At 43.3% G+C, this 14,876-nt stretch overlaps 1 protein-coding gene across 1 annotated transcript in view; it reads left to right on the top strand.

Annotated features, from left to right (window-relative positions):
• The first annotated feature begins 620 nt into the window (after positions 1–620).
• LOC144690058 (connector enhancer of kinase suppressor of ras 3-like) overlaps positions 621–14,876 on the top strand; it is a 340,571-nt gene continuing 326,315 nt past the window's right edge. The window contains exon 1 of the mRNA XM_078557565.1: positions 621–940. Coding sequence (XP_078413691.1) covers positions 889–940 — 52 coding nt within the window. The 5' untranslated portion in view covers positions 621–888. The remainder of the gene's footprint in view (positions 941–14,876) is intronic.

Raw genomic sequence — 14,876 nt, 5'->3', positions numbered from 1 at the left:
AGGAGATGGTTTTGGGATGGAGTTGAAAGGATCAACCAGTCTTTACCTGTCCATCAATGTTCCTATGTCAGGGGTAGCATATATATAAATTATTTTTTTACATACCATCGAAGAATTATTTTAAGCTTTTGGTTTGAACCATACAGAATCCACTATCAACCATCTGTTGCTGTTTTCTGTTTTGCTTTGAGATAGCCTTGAAGCGAGGACCACTATACAGTGTATAGCTTGTTGATCTAGAATGCGTGTTAAGAATGATTTATCATTGTTTTTGGATGACTTAAAAGGTCCCGCGAGGTGTCATAGTGAAGTTCTGTCTCTGTGCTGTGAATAATATATTTGTTCATTATGGACACAGGAAGCTTTCCAGTGCAGATTACAGGCGCTCCAGGATCCTTTAAGTATGAATAATACTTACCGCGTGGAGCACGGCTCTACCTTTAAATCCAAACTTTTTGGAAAGTAGGAATACCCAGGCTCTTTATTTTTTTTTTCACGTATAATTATCGAAGGGGGAAGAGCGCAATGGGAACTTGTTTTCACCTTGGGCGCGTTTTTTTAAGTCGGCAAAGACAAATAATGATCACAATAATAAGCAAAGCACGCTGGGTGGAGCGGTCCCTTCCCTTTAAGGAGTTTCGACGGAAGTGGTGGCGAATGCAACCTGATACCCTGGTGAAATGCAGAGGTCCTGGAGGAGGAGGCTGAGTTTGCAGGGACACAGAGGAGGTGGGAAGCGGCTCGGAGCCCAGCGCAAAGCACCATGTGAGCTGTTGAACACCGCAATATTGGCGAGAGGACAGGGGCCGAGTTCACCCCGACACACGGATACCTCTAGATACACACACAAACTTTCTGTAACCCCCCTTCCCCAAACCTTTCAAACCAATGGAACCTATCACCAAGTGGTCGCCGAAACAAGTGGTGGAGTGGATTAAAGGTAAAAACTTTCAGCTGTTTGGAGCGGCTTCTTGACAACTACTTCCAGCGGGAAGTAACAGCGCTTTTCTCCTTTAGAACAATGTTCTTACATTTGACCATTCGGCGCTGTGTTTAAACTTGGCTGGATTCAAACAAAACTACTTTCTTAGCTTCGTTTAGATTTGATTTCGTTTCTTTTTCATTTTTGGTTCCCTGTCCTTAGTTTCCTATTCCAGTGTTATATGGTTTTGTTTATTTTTTTTGTCACAACCCTGGACGTTTTCTTAATGCTTTCTCCACAATCCTCCCTCCCACAAACTTAAATGTGCCCGCGTTCACTCCTGTTACTGGGGGAAATGTCCTAATGGGCGAGTAAACCTGCTCTCTGTGTACTTTTTGTTTATTTTTCTCCCAATCTGACGGGTGTTTTGACCGATGACTCACTTGGGATTCCCGTTTGCTGCCTCCGTGGTTACTTGGCCGCTGTTAGATTTCCAGGGGAATGTTGCCGGACTCAGTTTCAGCAGGCGGCCGCTGCTGCGACCAATGTTTTGTTTTCAAGCTGAAACCGTAGACAGTCCCCGCTGTCTATTTGCTTAAACATTATGGTATAACTCTCCAACTTCTGTGGGTGGACAAACTAATTTTGGGTTGAAAGGATCGAATTTAAACTTGCAAAATGCAGTGTAACGAATGTCACAGTAACTGTTCAGCATCGTCCAATTAACCTTGAAAGAAAAAATGTGAACTTTAAACAGTGGGCCACTTTTTTTTTTGGTTTTGAACCATATAGACAGGGAAGGACCTAGTTTAATCCCCATGCTGAGTCAGCTCACCTCGGGGTGGAGAGGAGGGGACCTCCGTTACAAGGGGTTGGGGAGTCAACCATGGCATCTACTGTTTACAGTAATCTAGTGACTCCTGGCGGAAAATGCAAATATCTGGACGCCCTGGGAGGATGGGATCAAACTTGTTAAAATGGTCTGACTGCTGAACAGTTCATTGACATTTGGGGCTTGCACGTGATCAGTGGCTATTTGGGTGAGATGAAGATTCCGTGGGAATAATTCTAGTTTTGGGTGACGGAAGAAACCTTTCTTCCAATATGCTGCCTAACAACTGGAGTACAGGGTGACAGTAGAAAAAGTGGGGCCAGCCAAGATGTCTTTTTGCGTGTTCTCACCTCTGGCACCATGACATTTGAAAGCATATGACTTGCGTTTAGATTGCTGCTGATCATAAAAACATGTTAATAGTTCTTTTGTTAATTAAATAATATGTCTACTGTCCTATCCCCACTTGCTTTGATGTCCAGTTGTGAAAATGTACCATTAAGCACTAACCTTAGACTGTTCCTACTGAAAATATAAGCTTATGCGTCACTTGGCATTTGGAACTTTGGTCTCTTTGGGTCAGCTCATTGTGTTAATTTTTTTTCCTATTAATTCCCTTCTTCATCGGCTGTGTAGTTTAGAAAGAGAGTCAATATTGAGGACTGCAACAAATTATAGAATTGGCAAATGAAATTCAATACAGTTAAATGAAAGCAAAATACTGCGGATGCTGGAAATCTGAAACAAAAACAAAAATAATAGTTCTGAAGAAGAGTCTCGGGCTCGAAACGTTAACTGTCTTCCTCTCCGCAGATGCTGTCAGACCTGCTGAGTTTTTCCAGCTGTTTTTGTTTCAATACAGTTAAATGTGAGTGTGCATTTTGGTAGGAAGAATAGGGAGGTCACATTACTTGACAAGTGCAAGTCTGAGTGAGGTAGAGTAACAAAGGGATCTCAGAGTACAACTACACCAATCACTAAAAGTTATGCCATGGATTAACAAGGCATAAAGCAAACCAAACCCTCGGCTTTTATTTCTAGAGGGATAGAATTGAAAAGTAGGGAAGTTGTTCTAAACCCGCATTGAACCTTTGAGTATTGCATGCAGTCCTGGTCACCATATCATAAAAGGCATATAGAGGCACTGAGAAGGTGCAGAGAATTTACAAGGATGATATCAGAATTGCATGGGTATACACATCAGGAAAGGAAAGGATTGACAGAGTGGGTCACCTTTCTCTTCGGATGGGGGGGGTGGAAAGTTGAGGGATGACCTAATCAAGGTTTTTAAAATGATGTAAGGTTTTGATAAGGTGGCTACAGAGAGAATGTTTCCTCTTGTGGGGAAAAGCATAACCTAACTAGAGACCATCAATATAAGATAGTCACCAAGAAATCCAATAAGGGATTCAGAAGAAACTTCTTTACCCAAAGGGTGATAAGAATGTAGAACTTGCTACCACAGGTAATGGTTGAAGCGCATGGTAAAGATGCATTTAAGGGGAAGCTACACAAGCATGCGAAGGAATAAAAACAAAGTGCTGGAAATACTCAGCAAAGCAGGCAGCAAATGAGGAGAGAAACAGATAATAATTCAGGTCGATGACTCTTCATTTCATGTTCTTATCAATGGTCATCAGCCTGAAACATTAATTCTGTTTCTCTCCACAAATGCTGCCTGACCTGAACATTTCCAACATTTTCTGATTTCAGATTTTCAGCACATGCAGTATTTTGTTTTTGCAAGCATTTGAGAGAGAAAGGAATAGGAGGTGAGATTAGTCGTCTCAATTTCTCTGCTCCTCTCACCCATTCTAATCTGTCTCTCTCTGAACTTACTGCACTCCGTTCTCTCAGGTCCAACCCCAACATTGTCATCAAACCCGCTGACAAGGGTGGTGCTGTTGTTGTCTGGCGCACTGACCTCTACCTCGTGGAGGCTGAGCGTCAACTCGCAGACACTTCCTCCTACCTCTCCCTGGACCATGACCCCACCACTGAACATCAAGCCATTGTTTCCAGGACTGTCACTGACCTCATCTCCTCTGGAGATCTTCCTCCCACAGCTTCCAACCTGATGGATCATGTCAGCCTGTTCCTGCCCCATGGAGCTCATTTCTCGTTATCTTGACTCCCTTCTCTCTCCCCTTGTCCAGTCACTTCCCACCTACATCCGTGATTCCTCTGACACCTTACGTCACATCAACAATTTCCAGTTCCCTGGCCCCAACCGCTTCCTCTTCACCATGGACGTCCAATCCCTCTACACCTCCATCCCCCACCAGGCTGGTCTGAGGGCCCTTAGCTTCTTCCTTGAACAGAGGCCTGAACAATCCCCATCCAACACCACTCTCCTCTGTCTGGCTGAACTTGTTCTGACACTGAACAATTTCTCCTTTAACTCCTCTCACTTCCTCCAAATAAAAGGTATGGCTATGGATACCCACATGGGGCCCCAGTTATGCCTGTCTCTTTATGGGGTATGTGGAACATTCCTTGTTCCAGTCCTACTCCGGCCCCCTCCCACAACTCTTTCTCCGGAACATTGATGATTACTTCGGTGCTGCTTCATGCTCTCGTCGGGACCTGGAAAAATTTATTAATTTTGCTTCCAATCTCCACCCCTCCATCATTTTCACATGGTCCATCACTGACACTTCCCTTCCCTTCCTTGACCTCTCTGTTTCAATTTCTGGTGATAGACCGTCCACCAATATCCATTACAAGCCTACTGACTCCCACAGCTACCTCGACTACAGCTCCTCACACCCCGCTTCCTGTAAGGACTCCATCCCATTCTCTCGGTTCCTTCGCCTCCATTGCATCTGTTCTGATGATGCTCCCTTCAAAAACAGTTCCTCTGACATGTCCTCCTTCTTCCTTAACCGAGGTTTTCCACCCACGGTCGTTGACAGGGCCCTCAACCGTGTCCGGCCCATCTCCTGTGCATCCACCCTCAAGCCTTCTCCTCCCTCCCAGAAACATGATAGGGTCCCCCTTGTCCTCACTTATCACCCCACCAGCCTCCGCATTCAAAGGATCATCCTCCGCCATTTCCGCCAACTCCAGCATGATGCCACCACCAAACACATCTTCCCTTCACCCCCCCGGCGGCATTCCGTAGGGATCGTTTCCTCCGGGACACCCTGGTCCACTCCTCCATCACCCCTTACTCCTCAACCCCCACCTATGGCACCTCCCCATGCCCACGCAAAAGATGCAACACCAGCCCCTTCACTTCCTCTCTCCTCACCGTCCAAGGGCCCAAACACTCCTTTCAAGTGAAGCAGCATTTCACTTACATATCCCCTAACTTAGTCTACTACATTCATTGCTCCCAATGCGGTTTCCTCTACATTGGAGAGACCAAACGTAAACTGGGCGACCGCTTTGCAGAACACCTGTGGTCTGTCCGCAAGAAAGGCCCAAACCTCCCTGTCGCTTGCCATTTTAACACTCCACCCTGCTCTCTTGCCCACATGTCTGTCCTTGGCTTGCTACATTGTTCCAGTGAAGCCCGACGCAAACTGGAGGAACAGCACCTCATCTTCCGACTAGGCACTTTACAGCCTTCCGGGCTGAATATTGAATTCAAAAACTTTAGATCTTGAACTCCCTCATCCATCCCCACCCCCTTTCCGTTTCTTCCCCCTCACTTTTGTTTTTTCCAATAATTTATATAGATTTTTCTTTTCCCACCTATTTCCATTATTTTTAAATTTAATGCCCTAACGTTAGTCTTTCCACCCCACCCCCACTAGAGCTGTACCTTGCGTGTCCTGCCATCCATTCTTAATTAGCACATTCGTTTAGATAATATCACCACCTTCAACACCTCTTTGTTCCTTTGTCTGTGACATCTTTTGATTATCTTCTCCTATCACTGCTTGCTTGACCCTACAAACGCCCCCCCCCCCCCCCACCCACCCCCCCACCACCACTTCTCTCCCCCCACCCCACCACCTTAAACCAGCTTATAATTCCCTCTCCTAACATTACTCAGTTCTGTTGAAGGGTCATGAGGACTTGAAACGTCAACTCTTTTCTTCTCCGCCGATGCTGCCAGTCCTGCTGAGTTTTTCCAGGTAATTCTGTTTTTGCTGTGGAGGTGGCAATAGTAGATTTAAATGAGGAGAAGTGGGAGTAGTGGGCATGAGTGGAGCATAAAAGTCAGTATGAAAAGGTTGGGTATACAGCACAGAAACAGGCTGTCATTTGTAATCTTGTTTATTTTGCTTTATAGTCAGGTTCTCCTATGTAAATAATATAAACAGCTTAGATTTTAGCAAAGGGTACTTCAATTTTTCTAGCAGCCAAAATGAAGATGTTTTTCTATGCCTTAAGGAGTCTACAGTCTACCACTGATGATTTGCACTATTGAAAGATAATGAAGATTACATGGAAACCACTTGTACAAATCCAGACTCAATCTTATGGGTTTCATTTTTTTTAAAGAAATCTGTAGGGATAAATTCTTCATTGCATACCTTGTAATTCACCCCTATTATTGGCTTAGCTCAACTTGCTGAGAAGAGGACCCAGAGAAAACAGAGGCCAGTGAATCATGCAACTTCTCAGCCCACTGTCTTCCTCTGCAGCAAATGTGGTGAAAACTGCCATGCTAGATTGCGGTACCTGAGCTACACCAGGTGATGCTGAACACAGAGTTGACCTTCACACTGTTAACCATCATATTACGAGATGGAAGGCTGCCAAGACCCCCATTTTTGGCCCCATTTCATATAGGTACTTGCTTCTTGGCAGTTCCCCTATAACTATATTGCTAGAGTGCAGTAGTATTCTGCTTAAAAAGCTCTCTTAATTCCAGAATTAACCTGTGGAAATGCTAAAAAAGAATGTCTGTAATATCCATATGCAGGCCAAGCTGACAATTTCGTTATTCACTGTTGATCTAATTAGCCAAGAAAAGATGATGTCCAATCATTTCCTTGTGGTGATGAGATCCATAATATTACGTGAAACTGGATTCGGACTAGAATTCGGGGACTTGTAATGCAAAAAGATCCAGTTGCTGACATTAATTAGGACTTGCCAAAGTTTGTCATAGATGTGGACCTATTTACACCTTTTTTAAATTTTAGGATGAATTCTCACTCATGGTGCAAGGTCTGAGTCCTGGGCATTGAGGTACCTCTAATGGTTTAATCACCCTGTGTCAGTATCCATCTGCAATGTGTTTGTTTGCCATTGGAGCTTTCTCAGACTAAAGCCCCAGGATGTGCCATTAATGATCAGACCAATGTGAAATTTTCTACTTGCCACATTTGCCATTTTTATGCCTTCTGAGTCTCTCCATAGTAAAATTATCGATACGGTGCCAAATTAGGACTATTTATTGCGCTGGAATTATGCCCAAATAGCAAGCGCACACACACTTATGCCTGGATTTGAATTAAAAACGCGGTGTTGAAAAAGTCAGTGTCCATCCCAGTCCAGTTTCCACTTTGTTGTTTTTTGAAGTCTTTGCCAATTAACTGTGTTACATTCATAGGCAAAGTCCAAAATTTGAAATTGAACTTCAGGTGCTTAGACTCTTGAGAAATTGGATCAAAAACCTAAAATAATACTGAACATCATCTGACAAGATACAGCAGTGCTTACTCCCATTTTTTTTTGTTTCTGACTGTGGGCAGCCTTGTCTGTGCAAACTGGCAATGACTCCCTGCATATATTCTTGAAGCAGTTTGTGATATTAATGTAATTATACTACTTTGGCTACTACTTGCTTGTTTCAAATATTAACTTTTGTAGTTGGTGAATAAAACACAGAAGTAACTTGACCATCAATGAGGCTCTCCTTTATAAAAGTAAACCAGCTTTGATTCATATGCACCATTACACTTTAGTGTTACTCCAACATTTTTAATTTTTAGCTTATGTTTGAAGTTGGTTTGAGAGGGAAAGGATAAAAAAGACATGAGTTGAAGACAACTGTCTGTTGAACTTCAATGAACTAGAGTAATGTCTGGTGGACACCGCTCTCCTCCGTCTGGCTGAACTTGTTCTCTCACTGAACAATTTCTCCTTAAACTCATCTCACTTCCTCCAAATAAAAGGTGTGGCTATGGGTAACAGCATGGGCCCCAATTTTACCTGTCTCTTTATGGGGTATGTGGAACATTCCTTGTTTCAGTCCTACTCAGGCACCCTCCCACAACTTTTTCTCTGGTACATTGATGCCACTTCATGCTCTCGTCTGGACCTGGAAAAATGTATTAATTTTGCTTCCAATTTCCACCCCTCCATCATTTTCACATGGTCCATCACTGACACTTCCCTTCCCTTCCTTGACCTCTCTGTCTCAATTTCTGGTGATAGACTGTCCACCAATATCCATTACAAGCCTACTGACTCCCACAGCTACCTCGACTACAGCTCATCACACCCTGCTTCCTGTAAGGACTCCAGCCCATTCTCTCAGTTCCTTTGCCTCTGTCGCATCTTTTCTGATGATGCCACTTTCCAAAACACTTCTTCTGACACGTCTTCCTTAACCGAGGTTTTCCACCCACTGTGGTTGACAGGGCCCTCAACCATGTCCGGCCCATCTCCCATGCATCCGCACTCACACCTTCCTCTCCCTCCCAGAACCATGATAGGGTCCCCCTTGTCCTCACTTATCACCCCACCAGCCTCCGCATTCAAAGGATCATCTTCCGCCAACTCCAGCATAATGCCACCACCAAACACATCTTCCCTCCACCCCCCTGTCGGCATTCTGTAGGGATTGTTCCCTCCGGGACACCGTGGTCCACTCCTCCATCACCCCGTACACTTCAACCCCCTCCCACGGCTCCTTCCCATGCCACCGCAGAAGGTGCAACACCAGTCCCTTTACTCCCCCCATCCCTCCCCCCTCCTCACCATCCAAGGGCCCAAACACTCCTTTCAAGTGAAGCAGCATTTCACTTGCATTTCCCTCAATTTAGTCTACTGCATTTGCTGCTCCCAATGCGGTCTCCTCTACATTGGAGAGACCAAACGCAGACTGGGTGACCGCTTTGCGGAACACCTTTGGTCTGTCCGCAAGTTTGACCCAGACCTCCCTGTCGCTTGCCATTTCAACACACCACCCTGCTCTCATGCCCACATGTCCATCCTTGGCCTGCTGCAATGTTCCAGTGAAGCTCAACACAAACTGGAGGAACAGCACCTCATCTTCCGACGAGGCACTTTACAGCCTTCCGGACTGAATATTGAGTTCAACAACTTTAAATCATGAACTCTCTCCTCCATCCCCACCCCTTTTCCGATCCCCCTTTTTTCTAATAATTTATATATTTTTAAAATATCTTTCTTTTCCCACCTATTTCTATTATTATTTTTAAATGTATTTCCATCCATTGTTTTATCTCTACCTTTTAGCCTATTTCGATCCCATCCCCCCACCCCACCCCCACTAGGGCTATCTGTCACTTGATCGTCCTGCTTTCCACCCTAATGTCATCATTAGCACATCCTTTAGCTAATATCACCACTGTCAACACCCCTTTGTCCTTTTGTCTATGACATCTTTGGCAATCTCTTCCTTGCCTCCACCTATCACTGGCCCTATATCCAGCTCCACCTGTCCCACTCCCCTCAACCAGTTTATATTTCACCTCATTTCTATTTTTCTTTAGTCCTGATGAAGATTACGGACTCGAAACGTAAACTCTGTCTTCCTCTCCACAGACGCTGTCAGACCTGCTGAATTTTTCCAGCTATTTTTGTTTTTGATTTCCAGCATCCACAGTATTTATCTTTTATCTTAATCTCTGGTGGAGATCAGCACCTCCAGGTGAGGCTGGTGGCTTAGAATCAGTGCAAGAATGAATGTACCTTGGTCACTATAACTGCAGAATGTATGTGATTTGAGTTATTAATAAACTCTGCTTTTAATTTCTAATTTTTCCATTTTCAATGCTCAGTGTGCCTTATGACCGCTAATTACCAGGGCAGCTATATTTTGTTTTAAAATCAAATTTTTGATAAGTGATCTCTTGCTGAAAATAACCATGCTTAGAATTGCCTGAAATTTCAACTGTGCACCCATCAATAATAAATTGTCACCATTAATGCTTATTTCTTGAGCCACATAATTGATATTCTATGACATTTCACTTCTCAAAAAGGAACAGAATAAACAGTCCAGGAATTTCTTACTGGGAAAAAGCAAAAACTCTTTTATAATTTTGAAATCTCAAGTTAATACATAATGCCTAATTTTGTGTTTGAATTTTTAACTGACTCATTTCAAGCCTGCTACATAAGCATGATTTTATCTAAATGCACAACACTGTTTATAAACTATCTTCAGTATCCTGCCTGGAATATTCTACCCCAAAAGGCTGCATGTAGTTGCTGCATCAATTGAAAATTTCAAATCTGATACGGACAGCTTTTTATAAAGTAAAAGTAGCAAGGGATATGCAATTGAGGTACAGATTGGTCATGATCTGATTGGCTGAACAGGCTCTAGGGGCAGAATGGCCTTCTCTTTCTATGCCTGAATCTTACCAGAGAGTTTGTCCAATCTCAAACTGTCTGTGCTTTACTAAATTTAAGTTTATGCATGTGCTAAGCAGGTATTTTACTACCTGTTGGTTCTTCGACCAACTCTTAGATCAGGGTTAAGTATAAATATTGAATGATGGTGTTCATGTTCTGTTGGAATGGCACAAATTGAAAAACACATTGTGTTGTCCTTGCTCCCGCTCTTTGACAGTGTCATTTCTTTATGATGTAGAAATAACTGCTTGAAATTGGCAAGTAGAAGAAAGAGTTCCTTTGGCGGGGGGAATTTAAGATTTATTTTGGCAGGGCACTGAATCAAACCATTAATTTAATACGCACGCCTCTCCCAGGTTTTGCAATGGGAAAAGAAATCCCGTTCTTGTCTGTCCTAGAACTTTGGGAAAGTACGGCTCCGTTAAGTTTTTTGTTTCAAGACTTTGATCTTCAGTTCAGTGTTACAGACTATAAATACTGAGATCAGAATTGACTGCATGGAAACTGTATGAAGCTAGGTTACGAGGGAGGATTGAACATTGGGCTCCTTGTTCTTTGGAGAACAGGAGACTTTGAGCTGACTCAACTGAAGTTTAAATTGTTTTCATATTGGTCTCAGAGGAATGTTTGAGCAGATGGCTCTCAACGCATGGAACTGTCATTGTGCAGCTGACAGCAACCCTAGTAAATTTGCCAGATTTGCCAAGACTGGCTGTTGTGAAGTCCAAAACATGGGGAGTAAGTCTCATGTCACCTTTAAATTAATTCTGGAGATGTGGATGCCACTGGCAAGGCCAGCATTCATTACCCATCTCCACTTGTCTTTGAGAAGGTCTTCAGGAACTGCTACAGTCCATATCGTGTTTATTTCTCTTTCTTTTGTAGCTGCTTGATATAATGGAGTGACTTTCTGGTGTGGAACTGATTAAGTGCCACACGTTTTTTATCCCTCAAAGGGTTGATTGAACCACTTTAGTTTTCATGATGGTTCAATAGCTTCATGGCCAATTTTACTGATACCAGCTTTTTATTTTAGGTTTATCTAGTGTATTTTTTTAAAAACTAAATTTAAATTCACAAGTTGTTGTGGAATTTAAGCTTGTTCCCCTGGAATACTGGCCCAGTAAAATAAACACTCTGCTCCTGTAACATTGTTAAAGGAGCTGATGATTCTGTAGGGAGTTCACTAAGTCAGTACAGGGCAATAATTCCAACATCTGGGTGCAAATGTTCCGAATTAGGATGTTGGTTTGAAGGGAAGGGATGCAATTTATTCATCCAAAGGATGGTGACCTCTGGAATATGATTTTGGAAAGGCTAATGCAGCAAATCATATATTTGGATGCAGGAGGCAAGTGGGTGTGTTTCCAGAGACTGGGATTGTTTGACCTAATTATCTGTTGAGGGAAGCTCTTGTGTACCTGAAAAAAAAAGCAATCTCCACCTTATCCAATGCTTGTATCTGTGTTTGTGACATGGATACCAGAAGTGAATACAACACTCCAAATGTGGTCTGGCCAGTACATTGTTAAGCCTTGTATAAAGCACGAGGACTGTCCCATAGCCATTTTTAACATTTGTATGGGTAATGTGCTAGTGCTGCCAGCTTCAGATGTGTGAATCTTGTATAGGCAGTGACATTCTCGTAGCAAACTTGCTAGGGCCAGTTGGTGGCAACACTCATTAAAGGGTCTTCCTGGTTGCTGGCCTTTGTGAATGTGGCAAATTTACTTTTGATTTGCTGCTGACCGCAAAATCATGTGTTGGGAAGTGGCAGCTTAAAATGGCTGTTGTCTAGAAATTCTCAAACTGAATCCATTCCTCTTATTGAATTCCTCCCTGTGTTACAGTTTTCATTGGTGTATACCTATGCTTTTTTTTTTGTCCAGTGTGCTGTACTATACATGTTGCATTACCAATCCAAAGTAAAATTGAAAACTGTCAACCCATCTCTCAAACCCTTTCTCCAAAATAATTGAGCTGCCTTTAAAGCACATTTATACTGTTGAGCTCAATAATCACAACCCAGTAAACAGAAACCTAGTCAGAGTACAAGCCACTGTCTACACTTCAGACCACCAATATGTACATCACAGCATACCATTAAAGCATTTTGCATTCTTATTGGCTCATTTTCAGAATGCAGTGGACAGCAGTCTGTATTGAATGAACATTATGTCTAATCACTGAACGAATTATGTTTTTTTTAAAAAAGCAGACTTATATTCATGTAGCGTTTTTCGTGACCACCAACATCTCAAAGCACTTTACAGTTGGAGTACGACTGAAGTGTAATTGCAGTTGTAATGTACGAAAAATGCAGCCAATTTGTGCACAGCAACTCCCAGAGACAGCAATGTGATAATGATCAGATAATCTGTTTTTGTGATGTTGATTGAGGGATAAATATTGGTCAGGACACTGAGGATAACTCCTTTGCCCTCCTTCAAGATATTGCCATGGAATCTTTTACACCCACCTGAGCAGGCAGATGGGACCTTGGTTTAATATCTCATCAGAAAAACAGCACACTCAACAGTGCAGCACTCCCTCAGTACTGCACTCGAGTTGATGTGGATTTTTGTGCTCGAGCCTGGAGTAGGATCTGAATGCGAAACCTTATGACTCGGGTGAGTGCTACCAACTGAACCGCAACTGTAACTTGCATTGGAATTTAATCTGTCAGCTGTTAACAGTTGAATGGTGCAAACCTGTATTAAACACTTATTACTTGAAACCACTGAATTTGTTTTCTAACTGGATATTAAGATGTTTTTAGGGTCATTTGTCAAAAGCAGTTTGTAACAGCCTCACACCATAAAATGCCAGAATCAATCAGTCTCTCCTGAGCTAATGGAGTTTAGTTGAGCTTAATTGATGTGTTATAATTGACTTGCTGAATGAAGGAGGAAAGGAAATCTGCCAATTTCTGCTCCTGATGGTGAGCCACTAACTAGCGTTAAAAGTATATGCCTTGAATGAAGGTAGAATTGAAATTGTTTTACATGCTCCACAGTCAAATAGCCTGGTACTGTTAACAGTCCAGGCTTGCACATTAACAGTGTCCTGTGGGGGAAAGCACAGGGTTGTGTTTTGTGATAAGATTCTACAGGCACCAATGTGAGTCAGGAAGATAAATGAGAAGGGAATAAAAATTACACACAGTGGAACTTGGGTGATCCACTATAATGGAGGGAGCCCCATGGGTACTACATACTGCCAGACAGACCACCCGGCATTGAACCAAGCCACGGCAGTGATAACGGCAAATCCTTCCAACTGAACCTTGCAAAGTCCTCCTTAACAACATTTGGGGACTTGTGCCAAAGTTGGGAGAGCTAGTTAGTTGAGCAAGTTGGGAGAGCTAGTTAGTTGAGCAAGTTGGGAGAGCTAGTTAGTTGAGCAAGTGGGGAGAGCTAGTTAGTTGAGCAACAGCCTGACTTTGTCTGTAAGGTAGGATTTGGTGAGTGTGACTCTGTCCCAGACTCATCCATCACCATTCCTGGCTATGACCTTAACCACCAGCTGGAAAGATCCACAAGAGGGGAGTGGCAAAGTGGCATACATTTGGGAGGGAATTGCCCTGAATATTGATTCCAGAGCCCATGAAGTCTCATGATCCTCCTTCATATTGAACACCATTTGGAAGAAGCACTAACTAAGGGTAGCAAGGGCAGAGGATGTACTTGAGGTGAGGCTTCAATGTCCATCACCAAGAGTGACTTGGTAGCACCACTACTGACTGAACTGGCTGAGTCCTCCAGAAAATATATGCCAGTTTGCCTGCGATGGGTGGTAAGGGAAACAACAAGGAAAAACCTATGAAACCTCACTTGCCAATCTACCTGCCACGGATGCATCTATCCAAGGCAGTATTGGTAGGAGTGAGCACCTCACAGCCCTTTTGAAGACAACATCCTGTCTTCATATTGAGGATACCCTCCTGTGTGTTGCATGGCACTACCACTATGCTAGATGGGATAGATTCAGAACAGATCTAGCAGCTCAAAACAACTGGGCATCTATGAAGCGGTGTGGACCACTAGCAGCAGCAAAATTGTATAGAACCACAATCTGTAACCTCATGGCCTTGTACAACTCCCACTCTAACATCAAGCAGGGGATTGACACTAGGTTCAATGAATAGTGCAGGAGAGCAGGCCAGGATCAGCACCAGGCACACCTAAAAATGAGGTGTCAACCTGTTAAACCTGCAACGCAGGATTACAGGTGTGCTAAACAGCAGAAGCAGCATTCGGTAGACAGAGCTAAGAGATCCCACAACCACAGATCAGACCTAAGCTCTGCAGTCCTGCTACATCCAGTTGTGAACCATTAAACATCTAACCAGAGGAGGAGGCTCCACAAATATCCCCATCCTCAATGATTTGGGGAGCCCAATACACCAGTGCATAAGATAAGGCTGAAGCATTTGCATCTGTCCTCAGTCAGAACTGCTGAGTGGATGATCTATCTCGGCCTCCTTTGGAGGTCCCCAGCATCACAGATGGCAGTGTTCAGCCAGTTTGATTCACTTCCCATGATATCAAGAAATGCTGAAGGTGCTTGATGCAACAAAGCTCATAAGCCCTGACAGCATCCTAGCAGTAT

This window comes from Cetorhinus maximus, chromosome 14 (assembly GCF_964194155.1).
Source record: "Cetorhinus maximus chromosome 14, sCetMax3.hap1.1, whole genome shotgun sequence".
Taxonomy (NCBI): Eukaryota; Metazoa; Chordata; class Chondrichthyes; order Lamniformes; family Cetorhinidae; genus Cetorhinus; species Cetorhinus maximus.
The sequence above is the reverse complement of the archived record's forward strand: the minus strand, read 5'-3'. Positions and strand labels throughout refer to the sequence as shown.